At 45.4% G+C, this 25,359-nt stretch overlaps 1 protein-coding gene across 3 annotated transcripts in view; it reads right to left on the bottom strand.

Annotated features, from left to right (window-relative positions):
* LOC147636259 (uncharacterized) overlaps positions 1 to 25,359 on the bottom strand; it is an 86,981-nt gene that overhangs the window by 29,723 nt on the left and 31,899 nt on the right. For 2 of the 3 annotated variants that reach the window (XM_086801124.1, XM_086801125.1), the window contains exons 2-3: positions 21,264 to 21,602; positions 20,997 to 21,083 (exon numbers count right to left, since the gene is read on the bottom strand). In XM_086801124.1, coding sequence (XP_086657250.1) covers positions 20,997 to 21,083; positions 21,264 to 21,391 — 215 coding nt within the window. In that variant the 5' untranslated portion in view covers positions 21,392 to 21,602. The remainder of the gene's footprint in view (positions 1 to 20,996; positions 21,084 to 21,263; positions 21,603 to 25,359) is intronic. The other variant, XM_086801126.1, reaches the window with a different exon arrangement.

The following is a 25,359-nucleotide window of genomic DNA, read 5'->3' as shown; positions in this document are numbered from 1 at the left end:
CTCAGAATGCCTGATCCAGAGAAGATAAAAGCTCTTGTCTTATTATCTGCACCATCAACATCCAGGCAGTTGCAGACTTTCGTCCAGAAGGTAAAATATATGGCAAGATTTGTTCCTTTAATGTCTCAACTGCTTTATCCTCTTCAGCAGGCTATGAAGAAAGAACCATTGCAATGGAATGAAGAATGCGAGGAAGTGTTTGAGAAAGTGAAGGAGGTATTCGGAGGTATTTCCAGTGTAAAAGCTCCGGATTTCTCTCAGGTCTTTTATGTGAATCCATCTTTTGGTCCGGATGTAGTTGGAGCAATCTTAATGCAGAGAGGAGATGAATCCAGATATATGAAGCCTGTGTATTATGCAAGTAGAGTGAAGACAAAAGCAGAGAGAAAATATACTGAGGCTGAATTGGTTTTGTCAAGTCTGGTGTATGCTTGCAGGAAATTCAGATCATATCTCCTGATGAGACCATTTGTGGTGCTGACAAGCTATACTCTACTCCCTCAGAGCTGGTGAATGGTACTTCACTCTCAAAAGGTATGATGCGATGGTTAGTGGAGCTTCAAGAATATGATTTCTCATTTTTTATTGAAGATACTTGCAAGGCAACTCTGGCAGATCTTCTAACATACAAAGATGGCCCGATATTGGTGAAGGAAGTGGATTCAAAGATAGAAAAAGAGGAACAGATTATCATTCCTGGAGCTCATGTTTTATTCTTTGACGGATCATATAAGAGGAGTATACATCAGGCCACCGGGGGTTATATAATCCAGGATTCAGAAGGCGGGCTGATTCTAAAGGATGGGATACTTCTGAAAGCTGAAAGTAACAATGAGGCTGAATACACAGCATTGTTTCAAGGATTGCAGGCTGCTTTAAAGCAGAAAATTCAAAAGCTAATCATAAAGGGAGATCCTCTATTAGTAGTAAAACAGGTCTTGGGTAGCTGGCGAGCAAAGAATCCGAGATTAAAAGAATGTCTGGCTAATATTAGAAGGCTGCTACATCAATTTACAGCATGGAGTATTCAACATGTGCGACGGGAGGAAAATCATATGGCACATGAGTTAGCTCACGAGGCAATTAATCAGGATCCAGTAATTGCAAAAATCGAAGAGCCATTATACAGAGGGAGGGAATACCTGTCCAGAGTGGTGGATTACTTACTCTCAGGTCGCTTGCCTGAGGAGCTCAAAAAAGGCCAAAAGTATCATTTTATCAGGAAAAGTAAGCATTATGTCATGATTGGGGATGAATTATACATGCAAGGAGCTGATCAAGTATTGAGGAGAATTCCCTGGAGGGAAGAAATTTATTATATTCTATCTTCAAATCATGAGGGGGCATGTGGGGGTCATTATGCATTTAAGATCACCTTGCAGAAGGTATTACTGGAGGGTTATGTATGGCCTTCCATCCAGAAGGATATTCAGCACTGGTGCAGGTCTTGCCATGAGTGCCAGAGAATGGGGAAGAGGATCTTAAAAATGGAGCCGAGAAATATTATGCTGGTATATGACATTTTTGAAAGATGGGGAGTGGATGCAGTTGGACCACTTCCCAGGACAGCCAGAGGAAAGTGTTATGTGCTTACTGCAGTGGATTACCTATCAAAATGGGCAGAAGTGAAGGCAGTGAAGAGAGTGGATAGTAAAGAGGTGGCTGATTTTGTATATGAACATATATGCTGCAGATTTGGTATTCCTCTGGAGGTACTATCAGATAATGGACCTGAATTTAGAGGAGAGGTAGTTGACCATTTATGCAGAAGATTGAATATCAACCACAAGTACTCCACTCCTTATCACCCTCAATGCAATGGCTTGAATGAAAGATTCAATGGTGAATTTAAGCTGATGATAACCAAAATGACAGAAGGCCATATCAAGAATTGGGATATAGAGATGAATCGTGTATTATGGGCATACAGGGTTGCAGTAAAATCTGGTACACAATTCTCACCCTTTCATTTAGTTTATGGGAAAGAAGCACTCATGCCTATTGATGTGGAAATTCCAGCTTTGAAGCTTTTGATTGAGGAAGGACATGAGCCTATTGATTGTTACAGAGAAAGATTACTGGCCTTGCAAATAGTCCAGTTGGACAGAGAGCTAGCATTTGATCACTATGCGGCTATGCAATTGAAAAGACAAGAGAGAGAGAATGAGAAGGTGGAGCAGAAAGAAATTGAAGAGGGTGATCTGGTTCTCAGGTATAATAGCAAGCTGGATAGTACTTTTCATACTGCATTCTAGACAAAGTGGGAAGGTCCGTATAAAATTAAGAGAAAATTTGATAATGGGAGTTATCAGCTTGCTGATTTGAATGGAAAGAAGCATAAAAGGAGAGTGAATGGTTTACGACTGAAAAAATATTTTGCTCGATTGATGTTAGCCGTGAAAGAAGAAGATCAGGAAGCTTGTGATGCATGTCAGGAGGATGTGGAAGGTACAGAGGAAGATCTGAATATTTCATGCCTGTTTGTACAGCTGCTGGACATGAATGTCTCAGCAGAAGTAGGGGGTTGCTAAATATGTGTGGACAAAAATAGAGGCTGATAATGTGTACATACGTGTACATGGCGTGTGTGAAGTTTTACTTTTGAGAGCATTGCCAGGTGTACAAAGTAAATGGTTTTGATGTGAGCATGTACGGGCCTGTCCGGTGAGAGGTCAGATGGAGATGGTATCAGCCACTTGGTTGCATTGAAGTGTGTATGGAAGGGAGGGCAATTAATAGGTGAAGGGGCCTTTGTTGCCTTTAAAATTGGTGGGTGTGAAAGGATTATGTGGCCATCACTTAGGCCTTAGAGAAGAAATAAAATTTTCTTCAAAATAAATAAAACAAAATGAAGATAAACGTGGCCAGCTGCGTGGAGCCTTGAATGGCTGCCAACGCATCTTCTGGGAGCTGGATGCACGTGAAGTGAGGCTGGCGAGTGCGGTTCTGGGGGACTCTCGGAGGCGCAGGTACTATATGAAGCCAAGGGGGGGGGACCTCTTGGACGTGTGCAACCACAGGTGCACATGTGAGGGGCTGGAAAGTCGCCTAGGCGCAGCAAAGAGGAGGCCACAGAGGGAGAGGCCCGCCACTAGCTGGGGAGCAGGTTGAAGAGTGGGCCGGCTGTAGAGAAGGGGGGGTTTTCACTAACAGAGTGAACGGCACCGAAACACCTCACCAACTGCAACGAAGAGAGACGAACTGACGACTGAAGAGGAAGCGACCTCTGGTGTGCACAGTGAGGATAAATGAATCACCTGGTTTTTGGGTGGCCGACAGTGGCTGGTAGTTAAAAAGAGAAAGCCTTGGGTAAGGGTTATGTTGGGCTAACTGTTGTGCTGGCGACAAAGAGAGTCAGTTGGTTTTGAATTGAACGTGGCGGGCAACTGGCGCAGCTGCTGGCGACAACGAGGGGGCCCCTTGTGTGTTTTTGTGGGGTAGCTGCAGCCATAGGCGCAGAAGAGAGAAGAGGGTGGTGGGTATTGAAGGCGACTGAGGAAGGTGCCTCCTCTGGAGAGTGAGAGAGAGGAAGGGATGGCCGCCTCTGGATGCAGAAACAGAAAGGGCTGCGGCTGGTAACTGGAGCGATTAAAAGGAAGAAAGGGCGTCAGTCTCTAGGGTGCGCAAGGGATGACAGAGTTGAGGCCTCACTTTGAACACAACAGCTGCGGTGGCTGGGTACGTCAACGAAGAGGGCGTTGACTGACAGAGTAACGCCGAACGAGCAAGGTGTGTTGCTGCGGAGGCTGATCAACGTCAGGAAATCTGGGCTTAGTGTGGTGATATACAGTGTGGCTGCTTGGTGGTGGGCTAGTAGCATTGTGGAGCTTGGGTTTGTAGTGCGGCTGACAGAGGATCAGCACAGAGAGCCAGAGAGAGAGAGTGCGTGTGTATGGTATTTTGTGGTTTTCTACCTCTTCTGGGGACTCAAGCCAGAGTTGTAAATCTCTCTTGATTAGCTGTGGCTGGTGTTTGGTGATGCCAGAGAGTTTTTTTTGTTTCTTTGTTCGTTTGGGTACAAGTTGTGACAGCCAGATCTGAAATATAAGTCTTGTTCATGCTTTTTGGTCTGGTGTTCTGGTGTGTTTATGTGCGTGTGTGGAAGTGTGGCATCCTATAAGGGCGTAAACAACTTTACCGCTTCAGTGCCATCACTTTTTGGTGCCTCCACAGAGGAGCAGATTTCCTCTGGTTTGTGAAAGAGATAGGGGCTGTGTGAAGCAAGATTTGGAAAGATGGCTCAGGATTTTCCAGAGTATTGGGGATTGCCACAGGAGAGTGCAGTCAGGTTTCTGGAGAAGATGGAATTTACAGCCTTGATGAAAGACAGGGCAACCCCGGAGATCCTTTCTCAGATTTTGGCTTATTGCCTGCAGGGTGATGCAAAAACATGGTTACAGATGTTTGTGACTACACACAGGAACATTCATCAACAGGATCCTGAGTACCGTGTAGTCAGAGCTGCATTTTTGGCACAGTTTGCTCGAGTGAGGAGTCCGAATGAAGTGTGGAAGGAGTTGTGTAACATTCAGCAGAAGGACGGTCAGGATGTGGATCAGTATCTGATTGAGTTTGGTAGACTGTGGAGTCTATGGTGTGAGGCTCTGATTCCTGAAGTACCCCCGCAGATGATAAAGAGAGACCGGTTTGTGGCTGGTCTGGAGCCAACCCTCCGTCTGAAGGTGGAGCTGAAGAACCTGGATAGCTTTGAGGAGGCTGTCAGAGTAGCTCGTGAGAAGGAGTGGAAGGTGAAGTGTCTGAGGCAGATGGGAATACAGGAAGAGCCGAAGAAGTTTGTGAAGATGCAAGAGATTGAGAGTATACATCCTGAAAGGGAAGCTGCTGTTGTTCCAGAACAGGAGGACACTTTAGGGACATACATGATGCAATGGAGCTCATGAAGTCTCTAAGTTTGAATTGGATGGAAGCAGGTGGAAAGGGAAGAAGCCGAGGTGCACCAAATAATAGAAGGGACAATATGTCAACAGACCAAGAAGAAGAAGAGGAAGCCAAGAAGACATTATAAAACTTCAGATTTGCATATTGGTCAAGGTCAGGAGGAGTATACATTGATGGGAGATTAAAGGGAAGGGTAGCCAATATAACATTTGCCCAATTGCTTGGATTGTGTCCGAAGCTTAAGAGAGAGTGGAAGAAGTTGGCAAATCCGAGGAAAGTAAATGAGCAGGAACCCACACAAGGCGAAATGGAGCTGATGTCTGTGGAAGACCTTCCTAATATTTGTCCATCAGTTGATGCCTGGTGTGGAAGTGTGAGTGTTGGAGAGGCATATGTTGATGGCGGTGCACAAATTAGTGTGATGACTCAGTCCTGTATGGAGAGATTGGGGTTAAAGTTGAATGCTAGTTCAGATTTTAGACTCCGTCTGGCAAATCATGCAAAAGTGAAGTGTCTGGGTATATGTACAGCAGTGCCAGTGACTGCTTTTGGTGTGGTTTGCAACATAAATTGCCATATTATGCCGGCTGGTTTGGGAGCTTATCCACTGATTTTGGGCAGACCTTGGCTCAAACAGGTGGGTGCCATCCAAAATTGGAAAAGGGGACCTATAACAGTACATAATAGGAGAGGGAGAGCCAGGAAGTTCAATATGAGTAGTAAGCGGGAAATGAAGAGTGAGCCTGAAGAAACAAGTGCTGATGAGTATACAGATAGTGAAACTGAAGAAGAGAGTTCTACTTCTGATGATGAGAGCCAGGTATCATTTATAATGAAGGAAGAAAATGAGCATGTGATGCAAGCTGAAGAGGAGATAAAGAAGGAAGAAGAGAGCAGACTTGAAGATATGGACAGTCTGATGCAGCCTCCATCACCCAGTGCAGAGAAAGAGAAGCTGTTACAGGGCATGCTGAATCCTAAATTGTGGCCAGTGGAGAAAGAAGAGTATATGAAGGTAATACATAAATTCCCTCATTTGTTCATTACTTCATATGAAGAGATCCGAGGATTCAAATGTGAACCAATGCCCATAGTATTGAAGGAGGGTGTGAGGCCAGTGTTTCAGAAACTGAGGAGGATAAATAGAGAGCTATTGCCTGTATTAAGAGAGGAGCTGAGTAAGTTGTTAAAAGCAGGGTTAATTTATCCAGTAGATCACTCAGATTGGGCAAATCCAGTGGTCTTTACTCCAAAGCATACAGGTGGGTGGAGGGTCTGTATTGATTACAAGCCTCTGAATGCTGCAACAAAAAGCAATCACTATCCTCTGCCATTCATTGATGATATTTTGGACAGGGTAGCTGGATATGAGAGGTATAGTGTATGCGATGGCTTCTCTGGGTATTTTCAGATCTCAATTGCTGAGGAAGATCAGGCTAAAACCACAATCATTACACCGTGGGGTTGCTTCTGTTACCGAGTAGTACCATTTGGTTTGAAAAGTGCACCCTCGTGGTATTAGAGGAACACTGATAGAGTACTTGCACCTCTTACAGATCATTTTGTGAGAGCTTTTTTGGATGATATATGTGTATATAGTTCTCAAAAGGAGCATGGTAACAAATTGGAGCAAGTATTTTCTAAAATGGATGATGCAGGTGGACAGCTGAATCCAAAGAAGTGCCATTTAGGATATTCAAAGGTGAAGCTGTTGGGGCATATGATATCTCAGAATGCCTGATCCAGAGAAGATAAAAGCTCTTGTCTTATTATCTGCACCATCAACATCCAGGCAGTTGCAGACTTTCGTCCAGAAGGTAAAATATATGGCAAGATTTGTTCCTTTAATGTCTCAACTGCTTTATCCTCTTCAGCAGGCTATGAAGAAAGAACCATTGCAATGGAATGAAGAATGCGAGGAAGTGTTTGAGAAAGTGAAGGAGGTATTGGGAGGTATTTCCAATGTAAAAGCTCCGGATTTCTCTCAGGTCTTTTATGTGAATCCATCTTTTGGTCCGGATGTAGTTGGAGCAATCTTAATGCAGAGAGGAGATGAATCCAGATATATGAAGCCTGTGTATTATGCAAGTAGAGTGAAGACAAAAGCAGAGAGAAAATATACTGAGGCTGAATTGGTTTTGTCAAGTCTGGTGTATGCTTGCAGGAAATTCAGATCATATCTCCTGATGAGACCATTTGTGGTGCTGACAAGCTATACTCTACTCCCTCAGAGCTGGTCAATGGTACTTCACTCTCAAAAGGTATGATGCGATGGTTAGTGGAGCTTCAAGAATATGATTTCTCATTTTTGATTGAAGATACTTGCAAGGCAACTCTGGCAGATCTTCTAACATACAAAGATGGCCCGATATTGGTGAAGGAAGTGGATTCAAAGATAGAAAAAGAGGAACAGATTATCATTCCTGGAGCTCATGTTTTATTCTTTGACGGATCATATAAGAGGAGTATACATCAGGCCACCGGGGGTTATATAATCCAGGATTCAGAAGGCGGGCTGATTCTAAAGGATGGGATACTTCTGAAAGCTGAAAGTAACAATGAGGCTGAATACACAGCATTGTTTCAAGGATTGCAGGCTGCTTTAAAGCAGAAAATTCAAAAGCTAATCATAAAGGGAGATTCTCTATTAGTAGTAAAACAGGTCTTGGGTAGCTGGCGAGCAAAGAATCCGAGATTAAAAGAATGTCTGGCTAATATTAGAAGGCTGCTACATCAATTTACAGCATGGAGTATTCAACATGTGCGACGGGAGGAAAATCATATGGCACATGAGTTAGCTCAGGAGGCAATTAATCAGGATCCAGTAATTGCAAAAATCGAAGAGCCATTATACAGAGGGAGGGAATACCTGTCCAGAGTGGTGGATTACTTACTCTCAGGTCGCTTGCCTGAGGAGCTCAAAAAAGGCCAAAAGTATCATTTTATCAGGAAAAGTAAGCATTATGTCATGATTGGGGATGAATTATACATGCAAGGAGCTGATCAAGTATTGAGGAGAATTCCCTGGAGGGAAGAAATTTATTATATTCTATCTTCAAATCATGAGGGAGCATGTGGGGGTCATTATGCATTTAAGATCACCTTGCAGAAGGTATTACTGGAGGGTTATGTATGGCCTTCCATCCAGAAGGATATTCAGCACTGGTGCAGGTCTTGCCATGAGTGCCAGAGAATGGGGAAGAGGATCTTAAAAATGGAGCCGAGAAATATTATGCTGGTATATGACATTTTTGAAAGATGGGGAGTGGATGCAGTTGGACCACTTCCCAGGACAGCCAGAGGAAAGTGTTATGTGCTTACTGCAGTGGATTACCTATCAAAATGGGCAGAAGTGAAGGCAGTGAAGAGAGTGGATAGTAAAGAGGTGGCTGATTTTGTATATGAACATATATGCTGCAGATTTGGTATTCCTCTGGAGATACTATCAGATAATGGACCTGAATTTAGAGGAGAGGTAGTTGACCATTTATGCAGAAGATTGAATATCAACCACAAGTACTCCACTCCTTATCACCCTCAATGCAATGGCTTGAATGAAAGATTCAATGGTGAATTTAAGCTGATGATAACCAAAATGACAGAAGGCCATATCAAGAATTGGGATATAGAGATGAATCGTGTATTATGGGCATACAGGGTTGCAGTAAAATCTGGTACACAATTCTCACCCTTTCATTTAGTTTATGGGAAAGAAGCACTCATGCCTATTGATGTGGAAATTCCAGCTTTGAAGCTTTTGATTGAGGAAGGACATGAGGCTATTGATTGTTACAGAGAAAGATTACTGGCCTTGCAAATAGTCCAGTTGGACAGAGAGCTAGCATTTGATCACTATGCGGCTATGCAATTGAAAAGACAAGAGAGAGAGAATGAGAAGGTGGAGCAGAAAGAAATTGAAGAGGGTGATCTGGTTCTCAGGTATAATAGCAAGCTGGATAGTACTTTTCATACTGCATTCCAGACATAGTGGGAAGGTCCGTATAAAATTAAGAGAAAATTTGATAATGGGAGTTATCAGCTTGCTGATTTGAATGGAAAGAAGCATAAAAGGAGAGTGAATGGTTTACGACTGAAAAAATATTTTGCTCGATTGATGTTAGCCGTGAAAGAAGAAGATCAGGAAGCTTGTGATGCATGTCAGGAGGATGTGGAAGGTACAGAGGAAGATCTGAATATTTCATGCCTGTTTGTACAGCTGCTGGACATGAATGTCTCAGCAGAAGTAGGGGGTTGCTAAATATGTGTGGACAAAAATAGAGACTGATAATGTGTACATACGTGTACATGGCGTGTGTGAAGTTTTACTTTTGAGAGCATTGCCAGGTGTACAGAGTAAATGGTTTTGATGTGAGCATGTACGGGCCTGTCCGGTGAGAGGTCAGATGGAGATGGTATCAGCCACTTGGTTGCATTGATGAAGTGTGTATGGAAGGGAGGGCAATTAATACGTGAAGGGGCCTTTGTTGCCTTTAAAATTGGTGGGTGTGAAAGGATTATGTGGCCATCACTTAGGCCTTAGAGAAGAAATAAAATTTTCTTCAAAATAAATAAAACAAAATGAAGATAAACGTGGCCAGCTGCGTGGAGCCTTGAATGGCTGCCAACGCATCTTCTGGGAGCTGGATGCACGTGAAGTGAGGCTGGTGAGTGCGGTTCTGGGGGACTCTCGGAGGCGCAGGTACTATATGAAGCCAAGGGGGGGGACCTCTTGGACGTGTGCAACCACACGTGCACATGTGAGGGGCTGGAAAGTCGCCTAGGCACAGCAAAGAGGAGGCCACAGAGGGAGAAAGAAAGAAAGAAAGAAAGATTTTATTAACGTCTTCCAAAAGACCGAACTCGGCCTATGAGACAAATCGGAGTACATGTATGGGGCATCCTCTGTCATCCCAACAAAATGAAAAAGTACTGAATAAAAAAAAGCTGAATCTGGGTGTGCAGGGGATGGAGCTCTATTACTAGGAGAATAGCTGGGGAGGCCCGCCACTAGCTGGGGAGCAGGTTGAAGAGTGGGCCGGCTGTAGAGAAGGGGGGGTTTTCACTAACAGAGTGAACGGCACCGAAACACCTCACCAACTGCAACGAAGAGAGACGAACTGACGACTGAAGAGGAAGCGACCTCTGGTGTGCACAGTGAGGATAAATGAATCACCTGGTTTTTGGGTGGCCGACAGTGGCTGGTAGTTAAAAAGAGAAAGCCTTGGGTAAGGGTTATGTTGGGCTAACTGTTGTGCTGGCGACAAAGAGAGTCGGTTGGTTTTGAATTGAACGTGGCGGGCAACTGGCGCAGCTGCTGGCGACAACGAGGGGGCCCCTTGTGTGTTTTTGTGGGGTAGCTGCAGCCATAGGCGCAGAAGAGAGAAGAGGGTGGTGGGTATTGAAGGCGACTGAGGAAGGTGCCTCCTCTGGAGAGTGAGAGAGAGGAAGGGATGGCCGCCTCTGGATGCAGAAACAGAAAGGGCTGCGGCTGGTAACTGGAGCGATTAAAAGGAAGAAAGGGCGTCAGTCTCTAGGGTGCGCAAGGGATGACAGAGTTGAGGCCTCACTTTGAACACAACAGCTGCGGTGGCTGGGTACGTCAACGAAGAGGGCGTTGACTGACAGAGTAAAGCCGAACGAGCAAGGTGTGTTGCTGCGGAGGCTGATCAACGTCAGGAAATCTGGGCTTAGTGTGGTGATATACAGTGTGGCTGCTTGGTGGTGGGCTAGTAGCATTGTGGAGCTTGGGTTTGTAGTGCGGCTGACAGAGGATCAGCACAGAGAGAGTGCGTGTGTATGGTATTTTGTGGTTTTCTACCTCTTCTGGGGACTCAAGCCAAAGTTGTAAATCTCTCTTGATTAGCTGTGGCTGGTGTTTGGTGATGCCAGAGAGTTTTTTTTGTTTCTTTGTTCGTTTGGGTACAAGTTGTGACAGCCAGATCTGAAATATAAGTCTTGTTCATGCTTTTTGGTCTGGTGTTCTGGTGTGTTTATGTGCGTGTGTGGAAGTGTGGCATCCTATAAGGGCGTAAACAGCTTTACCGCTTCCGTGCCATCACTTTTTGGTGCCTCCACAGAGGAGCAGATTTCCTCTGGTTTGTGAAAGAGATAGGGGCTGTGTGAAGCAAGATTTGGAAAGATGGCTCAGGATTTTCCAGAGTATTGGGGATTGCCACAGGAGAGTGCAGTCAGGTTTCTGGAGAAGATGGAATTTACAGCCTTGATGAAAGACAGGGCAACCTCGGAGATCCTTTCTCAGATTTTGGCTTATTGCCTGCAGGGTGATGCAAAAACATGGTTACAGATGTTTGTGACTACACACAGGAACATTCATCAACAGGATCCTGAGTACCGTGTAGTCAGAGCTGCATTTTTGGCACAGTTTGCTCGAGTGAGGAGTCCGAATGAAGTGTGGAAGGAGTTGTGTAACATTCAGCAGAAGGACGGTCAGGATGTGGATCAGTATCTGATTGAGTTTGGTAGACTGTGGAGTCTATGGTGTGAGGCTCTGATTCCTGAAGTACCCCCGCAGATGATAAAGAGAGACCGGTTTGTGGCTGGTCTGGAGCCAACCCTCCGTCTGAAGGTGGAGCTGAAGAACCTGGATAGCTTTGAGGAGGCTGTCAGAGTAGCTCGTGAGAAGGAGTGGAAGGTGAAGCGTTTGAGGCAGATGGGAATACAGGAAGAGCCGAAGAAGTTTGTGAAGATGCAAGAGATTGAGAGTATACATCCTGAAAGGGAAGCTGCTGTTGTTCCAGAACAGGAGGACACTTTGAAGAGGGACATACATGATGCAATGGAGCTCATGAAGTCTCTAAGTTTGAATTGGATGGAAGCAGGTGGAAAGGGAAGAAGCCGAGGTGCACCAAATAATAGAAGGGACAATATGTCAACAGGTGAAGGGAATATGGGAGGAACAGGAAGAGGACGGGGCTACTATTTGAGCAATGTCCAATGCTGGAACTGTGGGGAGCGGGGACATATCAGCCCTCAATGTGACAAACCGCCCAGAGCAGGTGGTGGAATGTATCCTGTGATGCAGAGGACTAATGATAGATCGGGGGATCATAGTGTTGAAGTAAAAGATCCAAATCAACCCTCTACCAGTGGAGTCAAATGGGAGGATAAAGGAAAGGGACCGGCTCTCAGCTTGATAGGAGTGGAGACCATTCCAGAGATTATGCCTGTGGCAAAGAGGAAGAGAAGTACAATGGCAGAACCTGAACCATCTTCTAAGAAAGGTAAGCATGTCCAATTTGATATAAGCTCTCAACCAAAGAAGAAGAAGAGGAAGCCAAGAAGACATTATAAAACTTCAGATTTGCATATTGGTCAAGGTCACGAGGAGTATACATTGATGGGAACATTTGCCCAACTGCTTGGATTGTGTCCGAAGCTTAAGAGAGAGTGGAAGAAGTTGGCAAATCCGACGAAAGTAAATGAGCAGGAACCCACACAAGGCGAAATGGAGCTGATGTCTGTGGAAGACCTTCCTGATATTTGTCCATCAGTTGATGCCTGGTGTGGAAGTGTGAGTGTTGGAGAGGCATATGTTGATGGCGGTGCACAAATCAGTGTGATGACTCAGTCCTGTATGGAGAGATTGGGGTTAAAGCTGAATGCTAGTTCAGATTTTAGACTCCGTCTGGCAAATCATGCAAAAGTGAAGTGTCTGGGTATATGTACAGAAGTGCCAGTGACTGCTTTTGGTGTGGTTTGCAACATAAATTGCCATATTATGCCGGCTGGTTTGGGAGCTTATCCACTGATTTTGGGCAGACCTTGGCTCAAATAGGTGGGAGCCATCCAAATGCAGAGAGAAAATATACTGAGGCTGAATTGGTTTTGTCAAGTCTGGTGTATGCTTGCAGGAAATTCAGATCATATCTCCTGATGAGACCATTTGTGGTGCTGACAAGCTATACTCTACTCCCTCAGAGCTGGTCAATGGTACTTCACTCTCAAAAGGTATGATGCGATGGTTAGTGGAGCTTCAAGAATATGATTTCTCATTTTTGATTGAAGATACTTGCAAGGCAACTCTGGCAGATCTTCTAACATACAAAGATGGCCCGATATTGGTGAAGGAAGTGGATTCAAAGATAGAAAAAGAGGAACAGATTATCATTCCTGGAGCTCATGTTTTATTCTTTGACGGATCATATAAGAGGAGTATACATCAGGCCACCGGGGGTTATATAATCCAGGATTCAGAAGGCGGGCTGATTCTAAAGGATGGTATACTTCTGAAAGCTGAAAGTAACAATGAGGCTGAATACACAGCATTGTTTCAAGGATTGCAGGCTGCTTTAAAGCAGAAAATTCAAAAGCTAATCATAAAGGGAGATTCTCTATTAGTAGTAAAACAGGTCTTGGGTAGCTGGCGAGCAAAGAATCCGAGATTAAAAGAATGTCTGGCTAATATTAGAAGGCTGCTACATCAATTTACAGCATGGAGTATTCAACATGTGCGACGGGAGGAAAATCATATGGCACATGAGTTAGCTCAGGAGGCAATTAATCAGGATCCAGTAATTGCAAAAATCGAAGAGCCATTATACAGAGGGAGGGAATACCTGTCCAGAGTGGTGGATTACTTACTCTCAGGTCGCTTGCCTGAGGAGCTCAAAAAAGGCCAAAAGTATCATTTTATCAGGAAAAGTAAGCATTATGTCATGATTGGGGATGAATTATACATGCAAGGAGCTGATCAAGTATTGAGGAGAATTCCCTGGAGGGAAGAAATTTATTATATTCTATCTTCAAATCATGAGGGAGCATGTGGGGGTCATTATGCATTTAAGATCACCTTGCAGAAGGTATTACTGGAGGGTTATGTATGGCCTTCCATCCAGAAGGATATTCAGCACTGGTGCAGGTCTTGCCATGAGTGCCAGAGAATGGGGAAGAGGATCTTAAAAATGGAGCCGAGAAATATTATGCTGGTATATGACATTTTTGAAAGATGGGGAGTGGATGCAGTTGGACCACTTCCCAGGACAGCCAGAGGAAAGTGTTATGTGCTTACTGCAGTGGATTACCTATCAAAATGGGCAGAAGTGAAGGCAGTGAAGAGAGTGGATAGTAAAGAGGTGGCTGATTTTGTATATGAACATATATGCTGCAGATTTGGTATTCCTCTGGAGATACTATCAGATAATGGACCTGAATTTAGAGGAGAGGTAGTTGACCATTTATGCAGAAGATTGAATATCAACCACAAGTACTCCACTCCTTATCACCCTCAATGCAATGGCTTGAATGAAAGATTCAATGGTGAATTTAAGCTGATGATAACCAAAATGACAGAAGGCCATATCAAGAATTGGGATATAGAGATGAATCGTGTATTATGGGCATACAGGGTTGCAGTAAAATCTGGTACACAATTCTCACCCTTTCATTTAGTTTATGGGAAAGAAGCACTCATGCCTATTGATGTGGAAATTCCAGCTTTGAAGCTTTTGATTGAGGAAGGACATGAGCCTATTGATTGTTACAGAGAAAGATTACTAGCCTTGCAAATAGTCCAGTTGGACAGAGAGCTAGCATTTGATCACTATGCGGCTATGCAATTGAAAAGACAAGAGAGAGAGAATGAGAAGGTGGAGCAGAAAGAAATTGAAGAGGGTGATCTGGTTCTCAGGTATAATAGCAAGCTGGATAGTACTTTTCATACTGCATTCCAGACAAAGTGGGAAGGTCCGTATAAAATTAAGAGAAAATTTGATAATGGGAGTTATCAGCTTGCTGATTTGAATGGAAAGAAGCATAAAAGGAGAGTGAATGGTTTACGACTGAAAAAATATTTTGCTCGATTGATGTTAGCCGTGAAAGAAGAAGATCAGGAAGCTTGTGATGCATGTCAGGAGGATGTGGAAGGTACAGAGGAAGATCTGAATATTTCATGCCTGTTTGTACAGCTGCTGGACATGAATGTCTCAGCAGAAGTAGGGGGTTGCTAAATATGTGTGGACAAAAATAGAGGCTGATAATGTGTACATACGTGTACATGGCGTGTGTGAAGTTTTACTTTTGAGAGCATTGCCAGGTGTACAGAGTAAATGGTTTTGATGTGAGCATGTACGGGCCTGTCCGGTGAGAGGTCAGATGGAGATGGTATCAGCCACTTGGTTGCATTGATGAAGTGTGTATGGAAGGGAGGGCAATTAATAGGTGAAGGGGCCTTTGTTGCCTTTAAAATTGGTGGGTGTGAAAGGATTATGTGGCCATCACTTAGGCCTTAGAGAAGAAATAAAATTTTCTTCAAAATAAATAAAACAAAATGAAGATAAACGTGGCCAGCTGCGTGGAGCCTTGAATGGCTGCCAACGCATCTTCTGGGAGCTGGATGCACGTGAAGTGAGGCTGGCGAGTGCGGTTCTGGGGGACTCTCGGAGGCGCAGGTACTATATGAAGCCAAGGGGGGGGACCTCTTGGACGTGTGCAACCACAGGTGCACATGTGAGGGGCTGGAAAGTCGCCTAGGCGCAGCAAAGAGGAGGCCACAGAGGGAGAGGCCCGCCACTAGCTGGGGAGCAGGTTGAAGAGTGGGCCGGCTGTAGAGAAGGGGGGGTTTTCACTAACAGAGTGAACGGCACCGAAGCACCTCACCAACTGCAACGAAGAGAGACGAACTGACGACTGAAGAGGAAGCGACCTCTGGTGTGCACAGTGAGGATAAATGAATCACCTGGTTTTTGGGTGGCCGACAGTGGCTGGTAGTTAAAAAGAGAAAGCCTTGGGTAAGGGTTATGTTGGGCTAACTGTTGTGCTGGCGACAAAGAGAGTCAGTTGGTTTTGAATTGAACGTGGCGGGCAACTGGCGCAGCTGCTGGCGACAACGAGGGGGCCCCTTGTGTGTTTTTGTGGGGTAGCTGCAGCCATAGGCGCAGAAGAGAAAAGAGGGTGGTGGGTATTGAAGGCGACTGAGGAAGGTGCCTCCTCTGGAGAGTGAGAGAGAGGAAGGGATGGCCGCCTCTAGATGCAGAAACAGAAAGGGCTGCGGCTGGTAACTGGAGCGATTAAAAGGAAGAAAGGGCATCAGTCTCTAGGGTGCGCAAGGGATGACAGTGTTGAGGCCTCACTTTGAACACAACAGCTGCGGTGGCTGGGTACGTCAACGAAGAGGGCGTTGACTGACAGAGTAACGCCGAACGAGCAAGGTGTGTTGCTGCGGAGGCTGATCAACGTCAGGAAATCTGGGCTTAGTGTGGTGATATACAGTGTGGCTGCTTGGTGGTGGGCTAGTAGCATTGTGGAGCTTGGGTTTGTAGTGCGGCTGACAGAGGATCAGCACAGAGAGCCAGAGAGAGAGAGTGCGTGTGTATGGTATTTTGTGGTTTTCTACCTCTTCTGGGGACTCAAGCCAGAGTTGTAAATCTCTCTTGATTAGCTGTGGCTGGTGTTTGGTGATGCCAGAGAGTTTTTTTTGTTTCTTTGTTCGTTTGGGTACAAGTTGTGACAGCCAGATCTGAAATATAAGTCTTGTTCATGCTTTTTGGTCTGGTGTTCTGGTGTGTTTATGTGCGTGTGTGGAAGTGTGGCATCCTATAAGGGCGTAAACAGCTTTCCCGCTTCCGTGCCAACATCGTCGAGGCATGGAAGGTGGGCAAAGACACCACCCAGGAACGCGCACTCATCCTCAAGTTTGCGGGGTCAGAGGCGAGGCAAGCATTCCTTACCAAAAGGCGGGCACTAAAAGGAGAAAAGACTTACCTCAAAGACGATCTTACACTAGCACAGATGGCACACAGGAGGGAATGCATGCCACGCATCTTGGATGAACGGAAGGCAGGGAAATGGGCAGTGTACCGAGATGGGAGGGTGATCATCACCAAGCAACGTGCCCAATGACGGTGCGAGACCCATGAGACCAAGCTAGAGATTGCGGTTTGGAACGGCAATGGCGCCTTGAGGACAGATGCAGGTCTGTTCGAGGAGACATTTAGAGGGAGAGACTTGGTCTTATACACAGAGACTCATCAGTGCTAGGGGAGTTGGCTTCCAAAGGTGAGAAGATACAGATGGGAGTCTGATCACCGCCCACACCCACGCACAGTAGGGGGTACCCGGGGTTCGGGAGGGGTGGCTTTATTATATAGGGAGGAGCTTCAACATGTGATACAGGTGGTCGGATGGGATGAGGCCGCACGGTTTTTGTGGGTGAGGATCTAGACAGAGAGGGCCCGAGACATCTACCTTGCAGTGTGTTACTTTGCACCCTCCAATTCTAAATATGCCACCCATGGAGTGTCCCCGTACCAGCCCCTTTATGGTGACATTATGAAGTTTTCTAGTCTAGGGGACATCCTCCTGGCTACAGACTTCAATGCCTGCACCGCAGGTGCACAGGTACCCTTCTTTGAGACAGATGATCCCATGCACCAAGAGATTGACACGTGGGTACAGATCTGGAGCGGACATCATAGGATACAGCAGCCCGCACAGACTATGGAGAGTATCTCTTAGCCCTCGGCGGGGCTCATAGGCTAGCCATTTATAATGGCCTGGCTAGATGGCCTAGATCCAACTCCTTCACCTCCTACCCCTTCGGACATGGAGCTAGTATAGTGGACTACCTAATGGGATCCCTCTCTTTGATCCCACTCATTTCGAAGTTTACCATCTCTCCTCGCCCCATCGGTGTTGCAGCCGACCATGCACTTCACCAGAGAGACCTCTTCCATCTACTCTAATCACGTCTACCGCATCCTCTTCGACCTCAACCCCCACATCCCACTTGATCAGCTTACTACACACCTCTCAGCCACCCTCCATACGTCCGCTGCAGCCGCCTTCCCACACTCCAAAGCCACCCCTACATCACCAGGAGGGACTGTCCCACAGAATAGCTGGTACAACAAGGAATGTCGTGATACCCAAGCCCGTCTACATCGGGAGATGGCACTAGGATCCACCACTCACTAGCAGGTGCGAGTGATCTTTCGACGTCTCACACGGAGAAAGAAGAGAGCCTACCTAGCAAGGCTTGAGTAGGAGCTATACCAGCTATTTCTTGGAAGGGACTGTAAGGAGGCCTGGAGGATCTTCCAGGATCATCGCCTTCCAACTTCGATTACTTCACCCAGCACCTGGCACACCTATGCCACCTCTCTCTACCATGTCCCCGAGCAGCCACCTCTCCCCCATCCACCCGAACCTCGTCCCCCACACTCTTCCTTCTTTCACCTCAGCATGGTGAGAGATGCTATTGACAGGATGCAGACTAGGAGAGCACAAGATCATGATGGACTCCTCACCGAGCATTTCTTCCACGCTAGAGACACGCTATCCCCTTTACTGGTTCACATGTTTAACAGGCTTTATGTGAAGGCTTCCCCGTCAGCTGGTCATCAAATACTATTGTACCTATCTTGAAAGCAGGTGACCCCATGGACCCCAACAACTATAGGACTATCATGATTGGTCACACCTTGGCCAAGATTTATGGTTCAATTTTGGAGCATGAGCTTAGTAGATGGTCCGAGGAGCAGAGACTCAGAGCACCAGGGCAGGCAGGCTTTAGGAGAGGGCACTCCACACTAGATCATATCTTTACACTACGGGGGGATCATTGAGGAGGGGAGAGCTCACCGGCAATGGATATTCTGCTGCTTTGTTGATTTCCGCAAAGCTTTTGATACTGTCCCACGGGCCAGACTGATGAGGAGACTGCAGGATATGGGAGTGCCAACAGAGATGCTATGGGGGATCATTACACTCTATGAGTCAATTGCAGGCAGAGTACGGGCTCCAAGAGGTGACTCAGAGATCATAGACAGCACTATCGGGGTGAAGCAGGGCTGCCCCTTGTCTCCTACTCTATTTGGTCTATACATTGACAAGATCTCGGATTACATAGACAGGCAAGGAGGACCAGGAGCACATTTGGCAAGAGTCCTGATACCGATCCTCTTGTATGCAGATGATATTGTTCTTATTTCTGATTCACCAGAGGGGCTGCAGAGGCATTTGGATGCATTATAGGCCTTTTGCGAGGACCAGGACCTCACTGTGAACCTTGGAAAGACCAAGGTCATGATCTTTAACACCTCCTCACAGTGGATAAGTAGATCTGCAATACAGTAGTGTACATACAGTGGAGAGCCTGTGGAGTATGTTAAATCGTATGTATACCTTGGGATCACTTTGGTTGGACCTCAGTTCTCGATGCGGAAGGCGGCTGACACTAGATTGATGAGGGCATATGCAGCCCTTGGCTCGCTAGAGAGGCAATGCTCATCACAGATACAATTTCAGGAGCCGAGGACGAAGCTTTGGCTATTTGATACTCTAGTTACACCTGCACTACTGTATGGTGCCCCCATCTAGGGTCCTAGCTTATACCATAGGAGGAGACAGAGGAGAGAGCCAGCCGAGACAGATACAGAGGAGGTATATGATGGGTGGAAGCCGATGGAGAGGCCCCTAGTGGCGATGATCTCACGCATGATTAGGAGTAAACCATCAGTGCCAAATGAGATTGTGCGGGCAGAGATGGGGGCTGCACCAATAGTGACAGAGGCTCTATTCCAGACAGTGACATACTGGCATAGGCTATGGGAGCTTCCACTTGATAGATACCCCCAGCTAGCCTTGGAGTCCTCGAGACAGTTGACACTTGAGGTAGATACAAAGTGCTCGTATGCACAGGTAGGCACTTGGTTTGGCATGCACGGTATGCAGATGGAGGCACTCCCCCCCTTCCAGTACAGCATAGAGGCCCCATCATTTGCTCTCAGCCGCACAGAGCGGAACAAGGTTATCAGGAAGGACATTGTTAGACTGGATACTCAAAGGACATGGAGTTCACCTAGTCGTCCACTGGGGACAAAGATGGCCTTCTACAGAGATCACCTCCTATGCCCGACACAGGATGGGTTCATCATCCGTCCACGCTACATGGACATACACCTATCCTTTGGGGTGAGATGTGCGATCGGCTAGATCCGCACCTCGTCCCACCAACTGAGAGTGGAGACTGCCAGATATGGACCTAGGGCGGCCGCACCAGAGGACAGGATATGCCAGCTCTGTCAAACAAAGCCCGAGACACAGGACCATTACGTATGCCGATGCCCCGTGCACTATGAGATTCGGGGGAGGTTCCACTGCCTCTTCCGAGCTGGGTTCCGACCACTTTCCAGGATCATGGACTTCCCGAATCAGAGATGCCTGAGACTTTTTCTTCTAGAGCTCCAAAGACACAGGGAGTCCTTAATGAGATCCAGATCAGCTGTACTTGCTCGAGGACCAGCACAGAGAGCTCTCACTGACTTCTTCCATACCAGCAATCCGAGGGCCAATCCACCCATCATACCCAGACCATAGGCTAGTGTAGGAGCTCGGCCGAGAGGTGTGACACTCGACAGAGCCACTGAGTTATGCAGAGCTCGACGCCCCAGACCCCATGGCCCTCCACGGCCACGCCACCACAGGAAGATCCAGGCCATCATCTCCCATCATCGCAGGACCTTCTCGCACCAGCTCAGTTTTACCACCTTGAGCACCATGTCACAGCGGCCCATGAGGGATGTATTAGGGTGATATGAGAGCTCTCTGCTCATGTACCTAGATCAGATTTTAAAGTTCTAGATTTTTGTTATCTTTCTTTATTACTATTTTTGAAGACGTTAATACAACTTTCTTTCTTTCTTTCTTTCTCAGAGATGGATCCGACAAAGTCAAGGATACAGCGGACCTCAACAGACACAGGTTAATATCACTAGCTCTAGTAGGAATTAGCTGTCGATATATAATGGGATGTCATACTGGCCATCATCAACAACGTGACCTACTGATGTAACCTATGCAAAATTGGTACACTTCTAGATAGAAGAAAGGCTAATGGAAACTACTATTATCCCCATGGGAGAATTTAACCGGTATACTGTGGCAACCGATGTGAAAAGACAAGAAGAGCAAAGAAAGATGTACCCCAAGCATTTTTGCTTTTCCACAAGCCAAGAATTAGAAATCTTAGCAATTATGGAAGCATCCACTCATAAAAAATCTTTTGTGAATCTTTTATTTTGTCCCCATGATTTTACATATTCGGCCACAGTATAACAAGAAAAAAAGAAATTTTGTCTTACAGATTGATGCCATGAAGGTAGTCCAACACAAACGCATGGCAGGATTTTGTCACATAGTCCTCCAAATCAAGCACTTCACTTAAATATCTGCCAAAATAACGAGGCAAAGATGGACTTAATTGCACCATATTGGAAGGACACAAACATTCCTATAACCTAAGCTCTTTTACCACATGATAAATTTTGTGGTGGTTAAAGATGTGAAATAAAAATAATTGTCTTTCAGAAAATGTGGATGCATTGATAAGTACAGCTTAATAAAATCACCTTAAGCAATTTTGAGGACTGTTGCATAACCGTTGACACTCCTGAACATTCTCTAAAGTAAAGGTTTTGCCTCCGAGGTTGAGGCTGTTCATGCCAATGCACTGGCCGCTTTCATCTTCTTTATTCATTCCCACAAACTTGGATTTTGACTAAAAACCACAACAAAGATGCATACTAGGATCGCACTTGGTGTTTATCTATCATTAAGGGTTTATACTTGTTCTCCCTTGTGAGCACCTCCATGCAACCACATGTGAGATGCAAAAGGTCTTCTTTAACTGAAGACAGCTTCAGTCCTAGATCCTTATGCCCATAAAACACTAACTGCATTGATGAACCCTGTGAATAAAGATGCAAGATTACTGAGTGTGCAGCAAATTGCTATAATGGTACAAAAAGAAGAGGTGGTGTAAGAATGAAAAGCTTCAACATTAAACAGTGCTTTTTTCTTAACATTAAACTACTATTCACTATAAAATCTCTTACAGGAAAACAAGACCTAAGAGCCTCTATAACTAGTACTATGGTCAACATATTAATCTCAATTGACCTAACAAGACCTCTTTTGACATGTGCACATCCCTGCCACATTGCCCCTAGAGCTTTCAGCTTTTGCAGCCCCTTCCAAGTTCCAACCCAACTCATTTCCCTTGCCTCCGCCTGCTAGTCCCTTCCCAACCCATAACCTACTCTTTCCCCTGCTTTGCTTCTGCTCCAGCCTGCTCTTCCCAGTCTCTCCCTTGTTTTCTTTGGCCTTCGATTTCCCCCTTTCACGATGTTCAGCTGCTCCCACCATAGCGCACCTACTTTCCTGGCCTACAAAATAAAAAACATGAGGTCTCCCTGTTATCGGCCTGCCCTAAGAATAAAGTGTCTGCCTCTTAAGTGGTGTTGAAGCTACCATGTATACGAACGAGACGTGGAGCGAATTCCTCTTTTAAAATAAATCTATCTAAAATCCCTCGTTTCTTTAATAAAATATCCTTTAATTCAATATGCCAAGAAATTCACTTTTTCCATTTAAATGATTGAATTGCAAATTTCATAGGAATTCCTCTTTTATCATTTAAATATTTCTCATACATAAAATAAATTTTGCTTACATCAGCACTGTCATCTGCATTTTACATCAGCATACATCGGTACGTCATCTGCTTTTTACATCAGCAGACATCAGCGCTTACATCAGGGCTTACATCAGCGTTTACATCAGCCTGTCTCATTAGCGCTTGCTTCAGGGCTCACATCAATGCTTACATCAGCATATCATCTGCGTTTTACCACAGCCCATGGGACAACAGCCCCCTCTGCTACACATAGAGCATATCAACGTTTTTGCCTCAGCTCTCACCATTGGGACAGCAGCCCACTCTCTGCTACATCATACCATCGGGATGGCACACTCTCTGCTTAGCTTCATCATCGACATCACATCAAGTACGCCACCAAAGCTTGCACCACTCGAGACGGCACCCTCTCTTCTCCTTTCCACATCAGGTACACAGCACCCGTGTCACCAGAGCTTGCACCACTCGGGACGGCACCCCTCTTTGCTCCTCTCCACCCTTCAGGTACGCAGCACCCTTGTCACCAGAGCTTGCACCCTTCAGGTCTTGCAACACCCTTGTCATCAGAGCTTGCACCACCACCATCTCCACTCGGTACGGCAGCCCTCTCTGCTCTTCATCTATTACCACCTCAGGTACAGCAGCACCCTTGTCATCAGAGCCTGCATCACCTCATCTTCCGCTGCCGCTACCACCTTGGAGTGCTTCTGCATCCACCGACGCGAGCCTTTGACATCAACTACCACTCGGAGTGTTTGCCTCACATCTGATGAGAAAACGTGGTGCTCATGCTAGATCAAGTGTGTGGAGTGGAGAGACTCACAAAATACAAGAATAATATCTTGCTTATTAAGTTGCTTATACATACAACTAGGCCTTGCTCTCATGCAAAATGCCTCATGGCCTCACCTTTAAATAGGTGAACAAGTGGACCTCAAGTCCATTCACACTCACACCCTTCTCTCACCCTTCTACATAACCTTAGTCCCTTAATACCCCCCCTCAATACCAACTATGGAAGGATGGAATAGGTGGTATTGGACATAAGGTGCCTTTATAACATTAGGCGTACAAGGCTTGAATATAGGTGTGGTTATCTAGGATTTAAAAAAGTGTTCCTAGAGCCTTAAAGGCTATTACATTGATGCCATCTAAGTCTTTATTTGTTTGTCGGTGAAAATGTACACCTCAATGATGGTGCACCCCACTCTCTGTGTTTGCTTGGCTTCTTGTAGATGACATGCTTAAGAGATACATGCCATTGCTTCCACCATATGCTTTCCACCTTGACCATTCTCACACAATGATCATAAGCAGGCTGCCACCATTGCTTAAGTGGTTTGCTTTTAGATGGTCCTCCAACATGCTCGATGCTTCCTTGAATACCATATCTCCTCCATGGGTAGTGAGGTAGATTTAAATGGGGAAGGAAAAGGGAGGGTCTTACCACTTGCCTTATGCATTGGTCAAGGGCAGTGTCTACTCCACAATTACAATAGCTTTTATGCATGTTAGTTAAATGATACCCTTTAGGGTTTGAAGTTACAAGCTTAATGAGTAGTTGGTTAAGGTAAATACTCAAACAAATAAGGTTTATCATCTTTGGCTCAAGAAGGAGAGGACATGGCTCATAATGTTGCCAATGCCTCTTACAAAAGTAATGCCAAAAAATGCTTAAAATCATGACAACCAACAAGGTAGAGCATTTAGGGATGCTATGCTCAACCTTACAACTCATCTTGGATGATGAAAATGCAGAATATGCAACGGAATGAAATGCCTTGGGCTTGGGAAACGAGCGCATACGGCTGATGGCTTGCCTATGCCTCTTACAAACAAGGGCCTCAAGAGTAATACACATAAACATTGAAGATGAACACTTATTGTACATGTGTTCAACTTTAAAGCCACTCAAAAATCTGAGTTTGATGATAAAAAACCAGAATTCTTCAACCTCTTTAGCTTATGAGATGAAGACTATTGGTTCATGATTGCACCATTTCTTTTTGGAAGAAGCGGTTTGTCGATGAAGACTTGAATGTGGCACTTATGGTGTATGCCCGGCCTCCATGTTGATGAAGAAGAGCCTTCTTAATGTAAATGACCTCCTCCTTTGATGGTTAAGACCACCTTAGTGTTTAGCAACACTTTGGTTGATGATTAATATCACCATTAGTGTGTATAAAATACAATTAGTGCTAAAAAGCACATTTTTAGTATCAAATGACACTTATTTTGGTGATTAACTCAACATTAGTGTTTAATAACACTATTAGTGTTTAAAAACACTTTAAGATAACCTCCCTTTGCTGGATTAACAGAGTGATTAGTGTTAAACAACACAATTAGTGCTTAGAAGCACACTTTAATCACTTTGAAAGCATAAAAATTGGTGTTGATGTTGAAGCTTGACGGGCATGAGGTTGTTGCACTACCTCATGTGGATGGAAAACACTTCAAAATCAAGATAAAGACCAGCAATACTCATTCACTCTCACACTTGAGTGATTAGTGGAAGGGAGTGTTGATTAGAGAAAACAAAACCCAAAAACTCAAGCTTTAATGGAAAGCTTGAGTGAAAATGAAAGAGGCGCCTGGTTTTTCTCCTCCAGCCGGCGCATCCGTGGACGAAATAAGCTGAGATTGCAGCTGTAGGTACTCCACACAATGGGCTATTAAAGCCCTAAAGTGGCTTTGCTTATTGTGGTCTACAGCCAAGCAATGGCTGTACGACCAGCGTAGCAGGTAGAAAACGCAGGCGAGCTACTTCGTGGGCAATGCCGTCGCAGCGCCAGAAGCTATCATGAAATTAGCCGTACGAACTGCAACGCCCGGTGCTGCTCTTCAACTTTCATGAAGGATTCGTGGAGTGATGAGCCCTCTACATGCTTGTGGAAGGCCTCCAAGGGCTGGAGGTTGAGCTCCACACAAGAAGGATAAGCAAAAAATGGATATTTTTGACCTAATCTACACCACAAGTGGTTCAAATCACCTAAGCTCTGATACCATGTTGAGAAAACGTGGTGCTC

This window comes from Cibotium barometz, chromosome 8 (genome assembly GCF_041138505.1).
Source record: "Cibotium barometz isolate CiBa-2024 chromosome 8, ASM4113850v1, whole genome shotgun sequence".
NCBI lineage: Eukaryota > Viridiplantae > Streptophyta > Polypodiopsida > Cyatheales > Cibotiaceae > Cibotium > Cibotium barometz.
Note: the sequence above shows the minus strand (reverse complement) of the source record. Positions and strands in the feature narration are given on the sequence as shown.